The 18,657-nt window shown below is 39.9% G+C and overlaps 1 protein-coding gene across 2 annotated transcripts in view; it reads right to left on the reverse strand.

The window, feature by feature from the left end:
• The window catches only part of ADRA1A (adrenoceptor alpha 1A), a 57,739-nt gene extending 40,155 nt beyond the window's left edge, over positions 1-17,584 (reverse strand). The window contains exons 1-2 of one of the 2 annotated variants that reach the window (XM_070765070.1): positions 17,128-17,584; positions 11,139-12,841 (exon numbers count right to left, since the gene is read on the reverse strand). In XM_070765070.1, coding sequence (XP_070621171.1) covers positions 11,139-12,021 — 883 coding nt within the window. In that variant the 5' untranslated portion in view covers positions 12,022-12,841; positions 17,128-17,584. The remainder of the gene's footprint in view (positions 1-11,138; positions 12,842-17,127) is intronic. The other variant, XM_070765071.1, reaches the window with a different exon arrangement.
• Between the last annotated feature and the right edge of the window lie 1,073 nt (positions 17,585-18,657).

Here is an 18,657-nt window from a genome sequence, read left to right on the forward strand (position 1 = left end):
TATCATTATAACAATCTTTATTTATTTAATTTATGTATATATTTTGTCCAATACACAATGAATGTTATAGAGGATATAGTAGAGAAGAAATACAAGATATAGGAGAGACTATAGGACAGGGGACAGAAGGCACTCTAGTGCACTTGTACTCGCCCCTTACTGACCTCTTAGGAATCTGGAGAGGTCAACCATGCATAGTCTAAGGGTAAAATGTTGGGGGTTTGGGGATGATACTACGGAGTCCAGTAATGAGTTCCATGCTTCAACAACCCGATTACTAAAGTCATATTTTTTACAGTCAAGCTTGGAGCGGTTAATATTAGGCTTGAATCTGTTGCATGCTCTTGTGTTGTTGTGGTTGAAGCTGAAGTAGTCTTTGATAGGCAGGACATTGCAGCATATGATCTTGTGGGCAATACTTAGATCATGTTTAAGGCGTCGTAGTTCTAAGCTTTCAAGACCCAGGAGTGTAAGTCTAGTTTCGTAGGGAATTCTGTTTCGGGTAGAGGAGTGAAGGGTTCTTCTGGTGAAGAATCTTTGGACATTTTCGAGGGTGTTAATGTCAGAAATGTGGTATGGGTTCCAAACAGATGAGCTGTATAATCTGTGTGATTAGTTTAGTTGAGAAGCCTTCATCCTAACTGCTGTCCAAAACGGATTATTTTGCATTGCTTGCATTTTTATCCCATTCTTCTGCCTCCCCCCCTATGCTTCATTTCCATTCATAACTTAGAAGGCAATTCACGTCCCAATGACGCCAGAGGTTAAAAAATGAATATGTTAATTATTCATTTGTGGAAGCCAGAACAAATACAGTAGGAGCAATGGAACCGAGTAATCTATGTATTTAGCTTTGGCCAACCTTGGTCTTCTTAAATAGAAAGTAGAATTCTGAATTAACACCTACTAAGAAGCCAGGAAGGAGCAAATATACTTTCTGTGCTTAAATGGGGTCTACTCCTTGGTGAAAAAACTTCTAGCCATAACAATGTGGTATATATATTATACTGGTATATATAATGGTATATTATATACAATTATTATTATTATTATTATTTATTGGATTTGTACGCCGCCCCTCTCCATAGACTCGGGGCAGCTAACGACAATGATAAAAACAGCCTGTGACAATCCAATAATAAAACAACTAAAAACCCTTATTATAAAACCAAACATACACACAAACATACCATGCATAACTTGTAATGGCCTAGGGGGAAGGAATATCTCAACTCCCCCATGCCTGGCGGTATAAATGAGTCTTGAGTAGTTTACGAAAGACAGGGAGGGTGGGGGCAATTCTAATCTCCGGGGGGAGTTAGTTCCAGAGGGCCAGGGCCGCCACAGAGAAGGCTCTTCCCCTGGGGCCCACCAAACGACATTGTTTAGTCCACGGGACCCGGAGAAGGCCAACTCTGTGGGACCTTATCGGCCGCTGGGATTCGTGCGGTAGCAGGCGGTTCCGGAGGTAATCTGGTCCAATGCCATGTAGGGCTTTAAAGGTCATGACCAACACTTTGAATTGTGACCGGAAACTGATCGGCAGCCAATGCAAGCCACAGAGTGTTGAGGAAACGTGGGTGAATCTTGGAAGCCCCACGATGTCTCTCGCGGCTGCGTTCTGCACGATCTGAAGTTTCCAAACACTTTTCAAAGGTAGCCCCATGTAGAGAGTGTTGCAGTAATTGAACCTCGAGGTGATGAGGGCATGAGTGACTGTGAGCAATGACTCCCGGTCCAAATAGGGCCGCAACTGGTGCACCAGGCGAACCTGGGCAAATGCCCCCCTTGCCACAGCCGAAAGATGATGTTCCAATGTCAGCTGTGGATCAAGGAGGATGCCCAAGTTGCGAACCCTCTCTGAGGGGGTCAGTAGTTCCCCCCCCCAGGGTAATGGACGGACAGATGGAATTGTCCTTGGGAGGCAATACCCACAGCCACTCCATCATGTCTGGGTTGAGTTCGAGTTTGTTGACACCCATCCAGGCCCCAACAGCCTCCAGGCACCGGCACATCACTTCCACTGCTTCGTTGACTGAACATGGGGTGGAGATGTATAGCTGGGTATCATCAATGTATTTGAGATTGAGTAATGATCAATATCTTGATCTGCCGAGACAAGGGAGAGTTTAAAAAAGTGAAAACAAATTGGAGACCCCTGTTCTAAAGTAATGTGGATGATGCAAAGATAGAAATTCTGAAGGCAACTGTCCTTATAAGGAAGGTTTCCTAGTTATGAGGGATTAAATTTCAAAATAGGAAGCGTTTTCCTTAAGAACTGGTACAGCAAGGATTTTACTCAGGTGTCCTATTCACAGTGGTAGAAGAGGAACATTGTGTCTCTAATCTTTTTTTAAAATATACTTATGATTTCTTGGCAACCACATTCTAATATTATGACACATAAGGCCCCCAGAATTAGCCTTGTGAAGACTTCCCTTTGTTGAAACTTAGCCCTCAGGATATTTGCCAGACTTCACTGATTGCTCTAGAGCAGGAGTCTCCAACCTTGACAACTTTAAGTCTGCAGGACTTCAACTCCCAGAATTCCCCAGTCAGCAAAGCTGGCTGGGGAATGCTGGCAGTTAAAATCATCCAGGCTTTAAGTTGCCAAGTTTGGAGACCCCTGCTCTAAAGGGAGAATGAAATTTGGTTAAGGGTCTTGAACTGCATAATTCAACATTTTCATCAACGACTTGGACGAGGGAATAGAAGGGCAACTGATCAAATTCACAGACGACACCAAGCTGGTGGGGGTAGCCAATACCCTAGAAGACAGGCTCAAATTACAGAAAGACCTGGACAGACTAACACAGTGGGCCCACACCAACAAAATGATGTTTAACATCGACAAGAGCAAAGTCCCTCACCTAGGCAGAAAAAACCATGGACACACATACAACCTGGGAGAAACCCCTCTTAGCAGTAGCGACTGCGAAAGAGACCTCGGAGTCTTGGTGGACAATCAACTAAACATGAGCCAACAATGTGCAGCAGCAGCTAAAAAAGCCAACACAATCCTAAGCTGCATCAACAGGGGAATACACTCCAAGACCAGGGAAGTCTTAATACCACTCTACTACGCCCTGGTCCGACCACACCTGGAGTACTGTATTCAGTTCTGGTCACCACACTTCAAAAGAGACATTGAAACTCTGGAGAAGGTGCAAAAAAGAGCAACCAAGATGATTAAGGGATTGGAAACCAAGACTTATGAAGAGAGACGGAGGAAACTGGGCATGGATAGCCTAGAGAAAAGGAGGGCCAGAGTGGACATGATAGCAGTCTACAAGTATAGAAGGGAATTTCACAGAGAGGAGGGGATTACTTTATTCTTCAGGGCACCAGAGGGCCAGACAAGGAACAACGGCTGGAAGCTGACCAAGGAGAGATTCAACATGGAGATAAGGAGGAACTTCCTGACGGTCAGAGCGATCAACCAATGGAACAACCTACCAGCGGACGTTGTGAACTCCAACACTCTGGACATTTTTAAGAGAAGATTGAACTGCCACTTGACTGATGTACTATAGGGTTCCTGCTTGGGCAGGGGGTTGAATCAATCAATCAATCAATCAATCAATCAATAAATAAATAAATAAATAAATAAATAAATAAATGGAGTCTCTCTGGACAATTACTAGAATTTGAAAGGGGAAAAAAATCAAAATTGAAAGCTAGCTTTCTTACCGAAAGGAAAGAAAGTACCATATCAAGATTAAGTTATGGTAATCTCTAAATAACCTTCTTCTGCTTATTTTAATCCATAGCAATAGCACTTATATACTGCTTCGCAGTGTTTTCCAGCCCTCTCTAAGCAATTTACAGAGTCAACTTATTGACCAGGTTTTACCAACCTCGAAAAGACAGAAGGGCTGAGTCAAACTTGTGCCTGGTGAGATTCGAACTGCCAAATTGCAGGCAGCCTGCAGTCAGCAGAAGTAGCCTGCAATACTGCACCCTAAACACTGCACCACCGTGGCTCATCAACCTTTCAAGTTAGTTACCCTGATTGAGTGGAAAGAAAGTACAGGCAATCTTTGACTTATGACCAAAATTGGAAGCATTGTGATGGGACTTACACCTGATTTTGCAACCTTTGTGCCATGCTGGTTATGCAAATCACTGCAGTAGTTAAGTGAATTACAGGGTTGTTAAGCAAATCCAGATTTTCCCATTAACCTTGCTTGTATGGAAGCTGGCTGCAACGGTCACAAATGATGATCAAATGATTCCAGGATGTTAGAATCTTCATAAATATATGCCAGTTGCCAATTGCCTGAATTTTGATTACCACATTTTTTGGAGCATAAGATGCACCACAGTTTTGGGGAAGGAAAATAGGGTAGAAAAATCTGCCTATCAGGTATTCATCTGGCTAGCATTCTTAGTCCGGTCAGCTTCACCACGTTATTTTATTCCCTGGTTAGGGATGAAAAACCTTATTAAGAGCAAGTAGCAATTAAAAAAACCCCTGCAAAGACTGGAAATGACTGGAAAAGGCTGGAAAAACATTCTTCGGAGAGAGTAACAGTGAAAAAGCCTGCAAGCTCAGAGCTGGGAAGATCGTTTGTGCCTCATTAGGGCTGAAAAAAAAGCTTCGGGAAAAGCTACATTTGGAGTATAAGATGCACCCATGGGATGCTGTGACCATGGGATGCTGTGAATGGTGTGACTGCAAGGACCCATTGTTGCACAGTTAAGCAATTGCTAAACAAATGGTTGTAAGTGAAGGACTATCTGAACATAGAAGCATTTCAATAAAAGAGAATATAGAATAAAGAAACATAGAAACATAGAAGATTGACGGCAGAAAAAGACCTCCTGGTCCATCTAGTCTGCCCTTATACTATTTCTTGTATTTTATCTTAGGATGGATATATGTTTATCCCAGGCATGTTTAAATTCAGTTGCTGTGGATTTACCAACCACGTCTGCTGGAAGTTTGTTCTAAGCATTTACTACTATTTCAGTAAAAGAATATTTTCTCACATTGCTTCTGATCTTTCCCCCAACTAACCTCAGATTGTGTCCCCTTGTTCTTGTGTTCACTTTCCTATTGAAAACACTTCTTTCCTGAACCTTATTTAACCCTTTAACATATTTAAATGTTTTGATCATGTCCCCCCTTTTCCTTCTATCCTCCAGACTATACAGATTGAGTTTTTCCCCGATACGTTTTATGCTTAAGACCTTCCACCATTTTTGTAGCCCGTCTTTGGACCCGTTCAATTTGATCCATATCTTTTTGTAGGTGAGGTCTCCAGAACTGAACTGCATTCTAAATGTGGTCTCACCAGCGCTCTGTACAGCGGGATCACAATCTCCACAATATTTGTATCTCAGAGTTGTCATGAGGGGTCTCTGTGCCCTTTGAGCTTGATTGTTTTCTCCAAACTAGGTAACACCACCAGTGCTACTATGGGAGTGGGCTTTGCTCTCAATTTATATTCTATTGGCTTGTTCTGTCCGTGTTGGTGGCCATGGTTTTGATGTGGCGGGATGGTTTTTTTCTTTGTTTTGGTTGGGTTGTTTATTGTTGGCTTACTTGGCAGTTCTTTGATTGGGGTATTGTTCACTTCTTGATTAAAGATCTCTAACATAAGCACCGCTGAAATGAAATAAATGAAATGGCCATAGCAATGGTTTGCTTCAACACATCGTGTTTAATAAACAACTATGGGGTAGGTTCATATCTGATGCCAAATTCAAAACCAGAACATGAAAGCAAATTTAGTCAGCGTCTCTAAGACTTCAGCCAAATAGAAAATGCAATTATCAATAAATGCATTAACAGTGGGTTCCTAACAATTTAGTAACTGCAATTACTAAATAATGCAATTACTTTTTAGAAATTAATATATATGTGCTAAAGCAACAATTGTAAATCTACTAGGAAGTACATCGTATTAAACATAAGAACATGTCACCTTATAGTGAGATTGGCATCAAATAAATTGAATAAATAAATAAAAACAGCTGCTTTTAAAGGACAAACCTTCCATGTTACTATGCTTTTTATTTTTACAGTAACAGGTTCACTAGGAGTATTTCTTAATCATTAACTTTTATTTGTTATTTGCCTTTTATGATGGATAAACTATCATTTTAAAAGAAGAAAAATAAGCAAAACTAGCATTCAATTGCTTCTAATACACATACTAATCATAATATTTAGTTATACCAGCTGTTCACACAATGTCTAATTGTGCCACTCTTTGAGTTTAATAATTTCACTATTTGATGATGTGTACATAAAGGAAGATTTTAAAGATAAGTTAATTGATTTTGTGGGAATAAAAAGATACAATAAGTTTCATTTGTTGAACTGAATTATAAGCTTTTCAAAGGTGCTTAAATAAAACCTTGACTTAAAAACTACTGATGAACAGATAATCTACAGAAAGGCAATCCCTAAGGTTGCTGAACAATTAAATATTAATTTTAAAATGTTCTGAAAATTCATCTTTTTCCTTGAAAAGAATGAATGGAATTAATAATTGAAGGACATACATGAAATTAAATAATATTGTAATTACTAAGATAGTGATTGATCACAAGTCCTTGAAATAAATGAAAGGTAGATGAAAGAGAATTTAGCATTTTTATCAAAGCCTGATGTTTTTTTCCAAACTGACTTTACTATTTGAAAGTAATAAAACAATAAAATGGATTACAAAACTTATTGTTTGTATGAAATGAAATCCTGCCATTTCAATCAACCCTTTCTCCTAAAAGTATTCCTTTCAATTATTACTGTCCACTTTCTCATATTTCAATCCCAAACTAGGTACGATGCATTTAATAAAGTTAATCAAAGTAGATTAACCTCTCTTTTAAATTAATTGAACCAGGCTGCATCTGACGAAGTTTGTTAAATCACTCTTGGCATTTGTACTTCCCAAAATAAGATGCCAGCATTTACAAACTGCTTAATCCATCCACCCCTCTGGGCATTCTTGACAATATTCAGGTTTTAACAGGCTGGCGATTTTAAAGCTCTAAAATGTATGAACTAGAACTAATTCAATATCCAGAATTTGTAAAAGATGTTTCATTCAAAGTATTTCCAAAATAGGAAGAAGAATTGTATGCAGTTCTTGGCTATTTTTAAATTTTTATTTTCCCCTTTGTAGAAATCTATATTTTTATTGGTCTGGATTATAATTGATGTAGACGGAATTGTTGAAAAGGGGAAAAACAATAATTCCCAGAGTTTTGAATAGGAAAAATTAAAACATAAGTGTTAGCTCAAGGTGCATTTTTGGTTCAAAAGGCAACTAGACTATTTTTTCTTCTTCTTTTCATTTTTATCTTTTTCATGAAATAAAAAAAAATAGCTCAGTTGCCTTTTGAAGAAGAAATAATCTTTGAGACAACTGTGGCCTGGATGACTGGCACCAAGAGTGATAATTATACAAATCAGAAATATTTGATATGATTTGTTCGACACACTTATTTTGACTGCGAGCTAAAAAGCATTGCTAAGATTGTCCATCACATTTGTGGGTGTGCAGTTTGCTGAATTCTTGCAACAGTTTCCATCTAGAATAAGCTGCAGCATTCTTGAGAAATATCAGCTCATATATCTTACAAAACGCACACACCATATATCTGGAAACACATAGTTTCATAATTCAAAGTGGAACTCCAGTAAGGAAGAACTTCCATCATGGAATAAACCATCTGCAATTAACCGCTACGAAATGACACAATCATTCTATTAGTTTTATAGTGAAATTTGTTCCCCAAAGTGACTGTTATTAAGATTGATTTTCATATCAATTTTTTGGTAAACATTACAAAGAAAAGGTGCCCCTTTTAAACAAAGAAAATATTCTGGGCATTAACATAGCCTCCCATCTGTAAACTGCTTCTTTGAGATCTATGAATCCACTCAAGGATTCCACTCAACCAGAAATCTTAACTAGAAAAATGGCTACTAAATCAACAGATCTATGAGCTGAGAAGCTGTTTCCACCTCTGTTACTTTAACATGGCTAACGTAATTGCTATTTTTCACTGTTGTTAATATTCTTATTATTGTTCTGCTGTCTCACCTCCACTCATTTTGGCAATAATCAGGCAGTTGAAGACTAACTGGTCTAAAAGCACCAATTTTTAGAATTATGCTTCTTTTTTCTTGAATCCAATGTTATGCGTTTCCCCAAGAATCCTTTCCTACATTCAGCTTTTTTCTTCAACCGCTTAGCATTTAAATCAGCAAACATTTATTAGTCGATTCTAATCTAAGCTGTACCCAAGTATGATTGCCATCCAAATGTCTAAGTCAGGGGTCTCCACACTTGGCAACTTTAAAACTTATGGACTTCAATTCCCAGAATTCCTCACCCAGCATGAATGGCTGAGAATTTATGAGAGTTGAAGTCCACAAGTCTTAAAGTTGCCAAGTTTGAAGTCTCCAGTTTAAATTATGGAAGGCACATGAGCTGTTTGAAGATCAAGTAGGACACCTCAACATTGTCATATCCAGCATTTAAAGCAAATATCAACATTCCTTCTGTTCATGGTTTTTTTTTTACAATCCAACATATATAAAAGAAAAATAGAAGATGTTTCCCCTTAGCTCTTGTTGTATTGGATTGGGTTGTCCATGGCCTTTTTAAATAATTTTCTCCAGCAACAGGTGCTAAAATAGTTTTGACAAACTCTCATAAATAGATTTCATATATTTGTAGAAATATAAACTTTTTGAAAATCACAGAAAGGATGATTTTTTACAAATGATAGTAAGACAGATTCAATGCAATCTAAAGCTATATCTCAAGAGTAAAGCTTTTGAAAATTGGTCCTGTGTGTAGTGATGGGTGAACTGAACCCGCACAATTCGGGTCCGTACCGAATTTTGCAGTGTTCGGTATGCCGAACACAAACCCAAAGTTTTTTGAAACTTTGGGCAAGGTTCGGGGTTGCGTTCGGCGTTCGGAGCTTTGACGTCACAGGCAGGTTGCTAAGGATGCCAAGGTGATCACTTCTTGGATTCCATGGCATCCTTAGCAACCTGCCGGTATACGTGACGTCAAAGCTCCACCACTGGAATCTCTTGGTGGGATTCCCCATTCAGGTTCGGGTTCGGGTTGGGTTTGGGTTCGGCCGAATTTTGCGTAAAGTTTGTCCGAACCTGCTGAACTCGAACACTGTTGGGTTCGCCCATCACTAGTCCTGTGTATGTTTATTCAAATATAACCTGAACTTTGTGAAAGTTTAACCCCCAATAGATGTGAGGATAGTTGCGTAGATGTTTGAGTGACCTGCAGAACACTAGGAGTCAAAAACTCTTGCCATTTACCTAACCATCAGAATATTTGTTGCTCGTTGCCTATAAACTAAGTTGCTGAAAATAATAATAAATGTTTGAGGAGAAGTAAAGGGAGGAGTTTTGGGTGAAAGGAATTGTGAGCTTGGCTCTGGTGCGGGGATCACAAATTCCTAGCCTGATTATGTTCCCAGAGGCATTCTGTTATTAATTAAGACCATATATATGCTTACAGGTTCTGAATGGTTGCGTTCAATATCCTAGTTTTAAAAAGTAAATCTCACAAATATGGAATTATGCCCAGTGAGCCACATTTGATGGTTTTTGGGAGGTTTGATGGTATTGGACCAGGATACCTCCGGAACCGCCTTCTACCGCACAAATCCCAGCGGCCGATAAGGTCCCACAGAGTTAGCTTTCTCTGGGTCCCGTTGACCAAACAATGTCGTTTGGCGGGCCCCAGGGGAAGAGCCTTCTCTGTGGTGGCCCCAGCCCTCTGGAATCAACTCCCCCTGGAGATTAGAATGGCCCCCACCCTCCTTGTCTTTGGCAAGTTACTCAAGACCCACCTATATTGCCAGGCATGGGGGAATTAAGACATCTCCCCCAGGCTTTTTTAAATATTTTATGTTTGGTATGTATGTGCTGTATGGTTTTTAATTGTTGGTGTCTTTTATATATTTTTTATTATTAGATTTGTTCCATTGCTGTACTGTTTTTATTACTGTTGTGAGCCGCCCCGAGTCTTCGGAGAGGGGCGGCATACACATCTAATAAATTATTATTATTATTATTATTATTATTATTATTATTATTATTACTACTACTACTACTACTACTACCACCACCACCACCACCACCACCACCACCATTATTATTATTATTATTATTATTATTATTATTATTATTATTATTATTATTTCCTGGTTTCATTATGACTCAAACAGGATGTGATATCTTAATTTCTTATCAAAAAACAAGAATCATCCTTTGCCTTATCTAGATTCCTAGGACCAGTGTCAAAATCCCATCTTCTTTTAGCCAGTATCAGTAATCACCAGCTGCTTAACTCTGTATATGTACATCATCAACAGCAGAGGAAAAGGACAGAGAATTACAAAAATAACATCATTCTGACCTCATAAATTACGCCATCTCTCAACTAAGAGAGACATTCCCTACCCTGTTTCCCCGATAGTAAGACACCCCCGATTGTAAGATGTATCGGGGGTTTCAGGGGGGTCGGCTAATATAAGCCGTACCCCGAAAGTAAGACATATGTCTTACTTTCGTGGAAACACGGGGGTATTGCCGCCTCCCTCTCATCTAGCTGTGCACCGCCTCCTGCCCACGTCCGCACCATCCCCCTCTCCATACGTCGCCGCGTCTGCCGCCTCCGTCTGATCCAAATGAGCGCCGCCTCCTGCCCACTTCCGCGCCGCCCCCCTCCATATGTCACCGCGCCTGCCGCCTCCATCTGATCCAAATGAGCGCCGCCTCCTGCCCACGCCTGCGCCGTCCCCCTCTCCATATGTCACCACGTCTGCCACCTCCCTCTGATCTTAATGAGCGCCGTCTCCTGCCCACTTCTGCGCCGCCCCCCCTCCATACGTCACCGCGTCTAAATGATAATTTTATGGTTAAAACAAAAAATTCGACATTTTTTTTCCAATATAAGACATACCCCGAAAGTAAGACATAGTGGGGCTTTTGGGGATAAAAAGAAAGTAAGACACTGTCTTACTTTCGGGGAAACACGGTAGTTACATCAGATGAGGAACTCATCTAGAATCTCAGATATTCAGAGAAGTATCCACATTACCCAACCCCACATTCTTACTGGCTGTCTTATTGTACTTACCAATTGGCATGATTAAAAAGAAAGGAAGCCAACACAGGATGAAACACCCCACAACTATTCCCAAGCTTTTGGCTGCTTTCTTCTCCCGAGAGAACTTCAGAAGCCTTATGGAAAAATTGGACTTGTTCTTGGTGGTAGGGGTAGCTCCTGCAGCTTCGGTGTTGTTCCTACAGTGGATGCGTAGAGTCACTTCTTCTGAATGGGACTTCTCAGTCTTCAGGCCACATGACAATCCTTTGCTTTCCCTTCTGGCTACCACATATACCCGGCAATACATCACCAGGATGATGACCATGGGGAGATAGAAGGACCCAAGAGCAGAAAACAAGACATAACCCGGGTCAGTGTTGATCTTGCAGATTTTTTCATCTTTTGGAGCTGGTTGCCTCCAGCCAAAGAGGGGACCTATGGATATTATAAGTGACAATGCCCATACACAGACCAGAGCCAAGAGTCCTCTTTTTTCAGTTACTATGGCGGGGTATCTCAGTGGGTAGCTCATTCCTATATATCGGTCTATAGAGATGACACAAAGGCTCATGATGGAAGCTGTGCAGCACAGAACGTCAACAGCTGCCCAGATGTTGCAGAAGATCCTCCCAAAAACCCAGCAGTCCAGGATCTCATAAATAGCCGAAAAGGGGAGAACTGTGGAAGTCAAGAGGAGGTCAGCCACAGCCAAGTTGATAATGTAGTAATGGGTTACACTTTGTAAGTGTTTGTGACAGGCTACGGAAAGGATAACCACAATGTTGCCCAGGACCCCAAAAAGAATCAGTCCTCCAAAAATGACTCCTAATGATATGGCCTTGAAAATATTTACTTGTGTCTGGGTCCAATTGAAGCAGTCGGAGGCAGAGATGTTCTCAGGGGTCAGTCCCATTATCAAAACTGGTTAATGTTCATCCAGTGTGTTTGTGGTTCTCTCTGCCCTTTCTTTGAAAGAGCCAAGAGCAAATATTTGGTATTGTTGGGGGAAGCTTTATTTCCACATTGTAGGTAGAAACTAATTGGAAATACTCGTCTGGCTTTATAGATGCAGAGGCGAAAGCAAAACCCTTGACTAATGAACATATTTGAAAATCCACATTTCTTCTTTTGCCTTTGCTCTGAAGAAAAACATCGGTGTTCCTTGTCCCATAAATAATTCCAAAGCAATTATAATGGCTCTCTTCAGAACGATCTCTTTGAAGTTTACCATACGTAGCTAGATGTTTGATGATGAAATCATATTAAAGGCTCAGCTAAAGACCTCTCCCTTAGTTGCTGTTTAGTTTTTTTAAACAATACCCTTTAAGCCACAAGATGCTTTTTGTTACTAAGCAAGTGAAATTGCAAGTGGTAGAAAGGCCACTAACTTCCAAACTCTTTTAAAGTTCTTTGTGGAAAGATGCAGCACAAATAACAGCAGAGTATTCTTTGCTCTCTCTTTTTTTTATGTTGTCTTCATATTTGACATTGAGAAATCTTCCCAGGTGAAAGAAGATTGCTGTCTGTCACTCTGGCTGACACTTCTCAACGTCTAGTCTTTTCGTCCATGACTGACTTTATGATTCCAAGTTTCCGAAGAAGCTGTGATATTTGTAAAGTTGTGACACCTTGACCCAGCATCTAATCCTTTTAACAAACAATGGTTACGGACTTGCTAGGAACTCAGAGGAGATGGTGATCTGTGATCTTCCGCTTGACAGATGAGTTGTTTCCTAATGAAGTCAAAAGGAGAAAAAACATTTGAAACACCAGGATTCCTAATGGGCTAATATCCTGACAGCAACATTTCCCCCAAATTAGGAATCAAACTTTACTGAGTTTTATCATTGCATGCAGACTGCTGTTGACACCAGAAGAGCCCTTCACTCCTCCACTCGAAATAGAATACTCTACAAGACTAGACTTTCAAACCTGGGCCTAGAAAGTCTAGAACTAATACGCCTTAAACAAGATCTAAGTATTGCCCACAAGATCATATGCTGCAACGTCCTGCCTGTCGGCGACTACTTCAGCTTCAACCACAACAACACAAGAGCACACAACAGATTTAAACTTAATATTAACCGCTCCAAACTTGACTGTAAAAAATGTGACTTCAGTAACCGAGTAGTCGAAGCATGGAACTCCATAGTGTCATCCCCAAACCCCCAACACTTTACCCTTAGGTTATCTACAGTTGACCTATCCAGATTCCTAAAAGGTCAGTAAGGGGTGAGTACAAGTGCACTAGAGTGCCTTCCGTCCCCTGTCCTATTGCTCTCCTATATCTCCTATACCTTTCTTCTATTCCTATATCTCTTCTTCTATTCTTTCATTGATATGCTCTATTACTATACCTTCTTTTCTATTATTTCTTAGATATATTTTATCATGAGTATCCCCTCTATAACCTTCATCATGTATTTTACTATGTGTATATAGATATATACCCACTAAAACCTTTATTGTGTATTGGACAAAACAAACAAACAAACAAACAAACAAATAAAAACACTGCTTGCTCATCAACTGATGCTCCTCAGCCTGATTGCTTCTTATGTTTTTTCATCAAATCACACCTCTGAATCCTGGACGATAAAAATGTTGATCTTTGACAAATTGGCCATTGATTACCCTGCAGCCTCCCCCCTCCCCAGAGGGGAAAAAAGGCAAAAATGGTCTTTTAGAACAAGCAGATCTAAGGGTGCCTTATTTCAGTTAACTCTGTTGGAAGCAAAACAGTCTGCAGCTTTATGTTAAGGAGAAATCATGGACATCTCCATGTTAGTTTGCAACATAAGAGGACCAATATTCCAGTGGTTTCTCTTCCTCTTCCTGCTCTACATTACAAACGAGCCTTATGTTAACTGAAAGCCCCACTTGCGATCTGAGATGCATGGCTTAAGTTGCGATGCTTATGTATGGCATTCTCCTTGCGGCATCAGTTTTTATTTGTTCGGATCAAAACAGATTGATTGGTATCAGGGAATGTTCTGTTTGAAATAACTGAATTTAGCTCTGGGCTCAGTAAAGAAATGCCTTCGGCTATAGATGATGTTTATTATAATACACATGCAGGAGATCCCGTGGCCAGATTTGGGGATCTCTAATTAAAAGGAACAATTAACAATGACTGTAAAGACCAATTTCTTATCTAAAACTTGTAAAAGTGAAGAAAAAACACTATTGGACTGTATGTCTGTTTTGACAAAATAAAGCTTCTAATTTTTCAAGATTAGAATGCTGGGCATTAAGAATAGAATGGAATAGAATAGAATAGGATAGCATGGGATGGCACGGGATGGCACGGGATGGCACGGGATGGCACGGGATGGCACGGGATGGCATGGGATGGCATGGAATAGAATAGAATAGAATAGAATAGATTTTTGAGCAAATGAATGTTTTCAAGCAAGCAACTTCATGTCATTCCTGTGGTCCCAATTAGGCTTGTATATTAGACCACAATAGGAAATGTACATTTCTCTCTACAAAGGACAGATTAATATCTGTCTCAGCACCCAAAACAGACTCAGTTTTGGGTGCTCCAAATAAGCAAGCACAGGAGTTAGTTGCATAATTTACTCAGTTTTCACAGATTTTAAAATTCCCCTCCTTTTCCACCATGCTAAGTGCGCCCAAGCAATCATCCAATTGGGTAAGCATGGAATGCCCACTTTCTTCACAGATTCTCAGAGTTTTTCTTATACTCAGTTTCTTCAGGTTTGGCTAATCTTCCTTTGGGATTCTAGATTTTGTTGTATTCCAAGTTCCATTAATGCTAGTCAGAATGGTTAGAGGTGTTGGGAATTATAATTTAATGGAAGTCACTAGGTTCTTTCTCTACCTTTTACTTTACCATGTTTTGGCTGATGGGAGGAAATAATGTTCTTATCATTAGATTACATTTGTTACATTATATATTATTATATTATTCTCTGGCTGTCGAGTGCTTCTGGAGTCTGAAGCTGATATCACCAGAGACACCAAGACTGACATTTTGAAACTCTGGTTTATGAGTTGTGATTTTGAGGGGGTTAATTCTTAATAGGGGTGTTAAACCTCTTATAGATTCCTGTTTATTTCCCAGAAAAAGAGAGAACACAGTTGGAAGTCATACCAAGGTAATTGATTGGTTTGCTGCCAAAATTCAGTGCAGTAATCTGGGGAAATTCCAGAGGCTACAAAAAGTTTAGGGTCCACTGATAACCCATCCACAAGAAGTTGTCAACTCAAATTTATTACGCAGAGAACAAGAACAATTGCCAGTACAAAGCAGATTGATTAAGCTTCTTCTAGCAAAGAAAAACAAAAGGAATAGAACTATTTTAGACCCCTGGATTATTAGCATGACATTGGCATCCAGAACAACATCAAAGGCTCCTCCCAACCACATCTGGACGGCCCAAGAACTGCACCTAGGACACAAAACATATTTTGTGTTCCTGAGCTAAGATTTTTACAAAGGGCTGTTTCCAATTAAGAATAGCAAAGACAATAACATCATACAATTCTTATAGGAACTCATTTCTATATGATTAATAAATAGCAGGGGGGGAAATGAATTCGTCCATGAGTGTGATCATCTCCCCCATAAGTAGAGTACAAATAGATATACATAAACACACAAGTCACAGCGGTGCTGCTTTAGAAATGATATTTTAAAATTAGATTTTGTTCCTTTAGGATTTGGGAATTTTTTCCCTACAGCACGGGTCAAATTAACAGCAAAGCTCAGAACATTGTGTTATTGCCAGTTGTTTCTGACTTGAAGGGTCATTGCACTTATCTCTTTGGATACAAATGGATTTTGCATACAAATAGTATAGAGTACAGATCTGTAGGGCGGCTTGCATTTTCTGGCCTTTTGGACCCACTGTTTAAAACTGTTATCCATGTTTGTGGGTAGAAACATAGTCAACTAAGGACAACAATCCATCTATCTGATAAGATAAACTCTATGCAGTTAAAAAAAACCCAACACCCTCATTGTCTTTAATAGGACACAGTCTTCCTGCAAATAGAAACTTTGCTGGATATCCCCAAGATGGCAAATGATAATTGAAATAATTAATAAAAGATCATTTGATTTTAAATGCGTAATTTTCTTTTAAACAAAAAACTTCATCCGGTTGTTTTTCTTTCCTTTAAAAAAAGAAAGGCATTCCTTCTTTAAAAAGCTGACGACGCTTATATTGCAATGGAGAAAATAAGTGAAAATCCAGACATACCTTTAGTGGGAGAACATTTCATAGCCAATTGGTAATTGGAATAATAAATGTGGCCAAAAACACAGCTTAGGGGAATGCGACCCAGTGTAAAATGTTAGGAACTGGTGAATATTAGCAAGCAGTCATGCAAATAAAAACACCACAACACATTTCTAGTCAATTTTCTCTTCATTATTTCTTCTCTGTTGATTGTTGTGGCCTTGGGGAATTAAATAAATATGAGAAATCCAGAAAATGTAGGATGGAGGCATATCCCAAACAGGGAATTTTTTTTTAAAAAAAATGATGTCAACCTTGTCAACCTTATTTGGAGGAAAGGAGGGAGGGAGGAAGGAAAGAAGGAAAGAAGGAAAGAGAGGAAGGAAGGAAGGGAAGGAGGGGGGAAGGAAAATAAGGAAAGGGGGAATGAAGGAAGGAAAGACAGGAAGGAAGGAAGAAATGATAAAGGAAAGAAAGAAAGAAAAGAAGAAAAGGGAATGAAGGAAAGAAGAAAGGAAAGAAGGAAAAGAAGGAAAGAGGGAAGGAAGGAAGGAAGGAAAGAGAGGGAGGGAGGGAGGAAGGGAGGAAAAGAAGGAAAGGGGGAAGAAAGGAAGGAAAGGAAGGAAGGAGAAAGGAAAGAAAGAGAAAGAGAAAGAAAGAAAAGAAGAAAAGAGGGAAGGAAGGAAAGAAGAAAGGAAGGAAGGAAAAGGAAAGAGGGAAGGAAGGAAGGAAGAAGGAAAATAGACAGGTATATCATCTTTAGCTAAGGATTCCTTTTACAAAGATATCCAAGACCTTCTTCTACTTACCTCCTTCAAGCTCCTGAAACCCTCCTGTTGCAGGCTGGTTGAAAGTGGACGAACCACAGTCATCCGAATGGCACAGTGGGACACTTTGCTTGCAAATAACAATAATGAAATAGATAAATCAAAAATAAATCACCCCCAAACCCCAGTACATTTTGATGACTCACAATTGCATGAACTCCCTCTGTCCCAACGGCTAAGGGTAGCTAAGTGCTGGTTTTATGATACCTCCCTCTTCCTCGGTGAATAATGCTCCCCTGCTCGACAGTCAAGGAGAAGCAGTAACTTTACTGTGCTGTAGGAGCTGATGCATGCAGCATTACGGTCCCTGTTGTGATTTACCGTAATCTCTTGCTGGTTACCGTATTTCAGCACCAGAAAGGGCACTTCTGACAGTTGTCAACATTTTTTTCTGTTGACTCCTTTTCCTTTTCTTTCCCTCCCTCTCTTTCTGTCTCCCTCCCTCCTTCGCTCGCTCGCCGGCTCTTTCGGTGTGAGACTCAGGCTGCCTGTCAGCTGTGAGCAAATACTGGTTACTCAATCTGCTTTAAAGAAAAGGGAAAAAAAGGAAATTAAGTGGCAAAGGAATACTGCAGTAAGCTGGTGAGAAGCTAGTTAGCATTTACACACCAATTCTTATGTTTTTTTAGGCTGGGGGTTTGCACATTCTAAATTATGGAAAAATGCAGCTTGTTAAGGGTGGAGGGGGGAGAAAGGAGTATCTTTACTAGATAAATGGTCAAAGCAATGGAAACTGCAGTTTAATGTTTCCAAATGTAAAATAATGCACTTGGGGAAAAGGAATCCTCAATCTGAGTATTGCATTGGCAGTTGTGTGTTAGCAAAAACTTCAGAAGAGAAGGATTTAGGGATGGTGATTTCTGACAGTCTCAAAGTGGGTGAGCAGTGTGGTCGGGCAGTAGGAAAAGCAAGTAGGAGGCTTGGCTGCATAGCTAGAGGTATAACAAGCAGGAAGAGGGAGATTGTGATCCCCTAATATAGACCGCTGGTGAGACCACATTTGGAATACTGTGTTCAGTTCTGGAGACCTCACCTACAAAAAGATATGGACAAAATTGAACGGGTCCAAAGACGGGCTACAAGAATGGTGGAAGGTCTTAAGCATAAAACGTATCAGGAAAGACTTCATGAACTCAATCTGTATAGTCTGGAGGACAGAAGGGAAAGGGGGGACATGATCGAAACATTTAAATATGCTAAAGGGTTAAATAAGATCCAGGAGGGAAGTGTTTTTAATAGGAAAGTGAACACAAGAACAAGGGGACACAATCTGAAGTTAGTTGGGGGAAAGATGAAAAGCAACATGAGAAAATATTATTTCACTGAAAGAGTAGTAGATCCTTGGACATGGTTGATAAATCCACAGTAACTGAATTTAAACATGCCTGGGATAAACATATATCCATCCTAAGATAAAATACAGGAAATAGTATAAGGGCAGACTAGATGGACCATGAGGTCTTTTTCGGCCGTCAGTCTTCTATGTTTCTATGTTTCTAAGAAGATTGTGAA

Source organism: Erythrolamprus reginae, chromosome 12 (assembly GCF_031021105.1).
Source record: "Erythrolamprus reginae isolate rEryReg1 chromosome 12, rEryReg1.hap1, whole genome shotgun sequence".
In the NCBI taxonomy this organism is placed as follows: domain Eukaryota; kingdom Metazoa; phylum Chordata; class Lepidosauria; order Squamata; family Dipsadidae; genus Erythrolamprus; species Erythrolamprus reginae.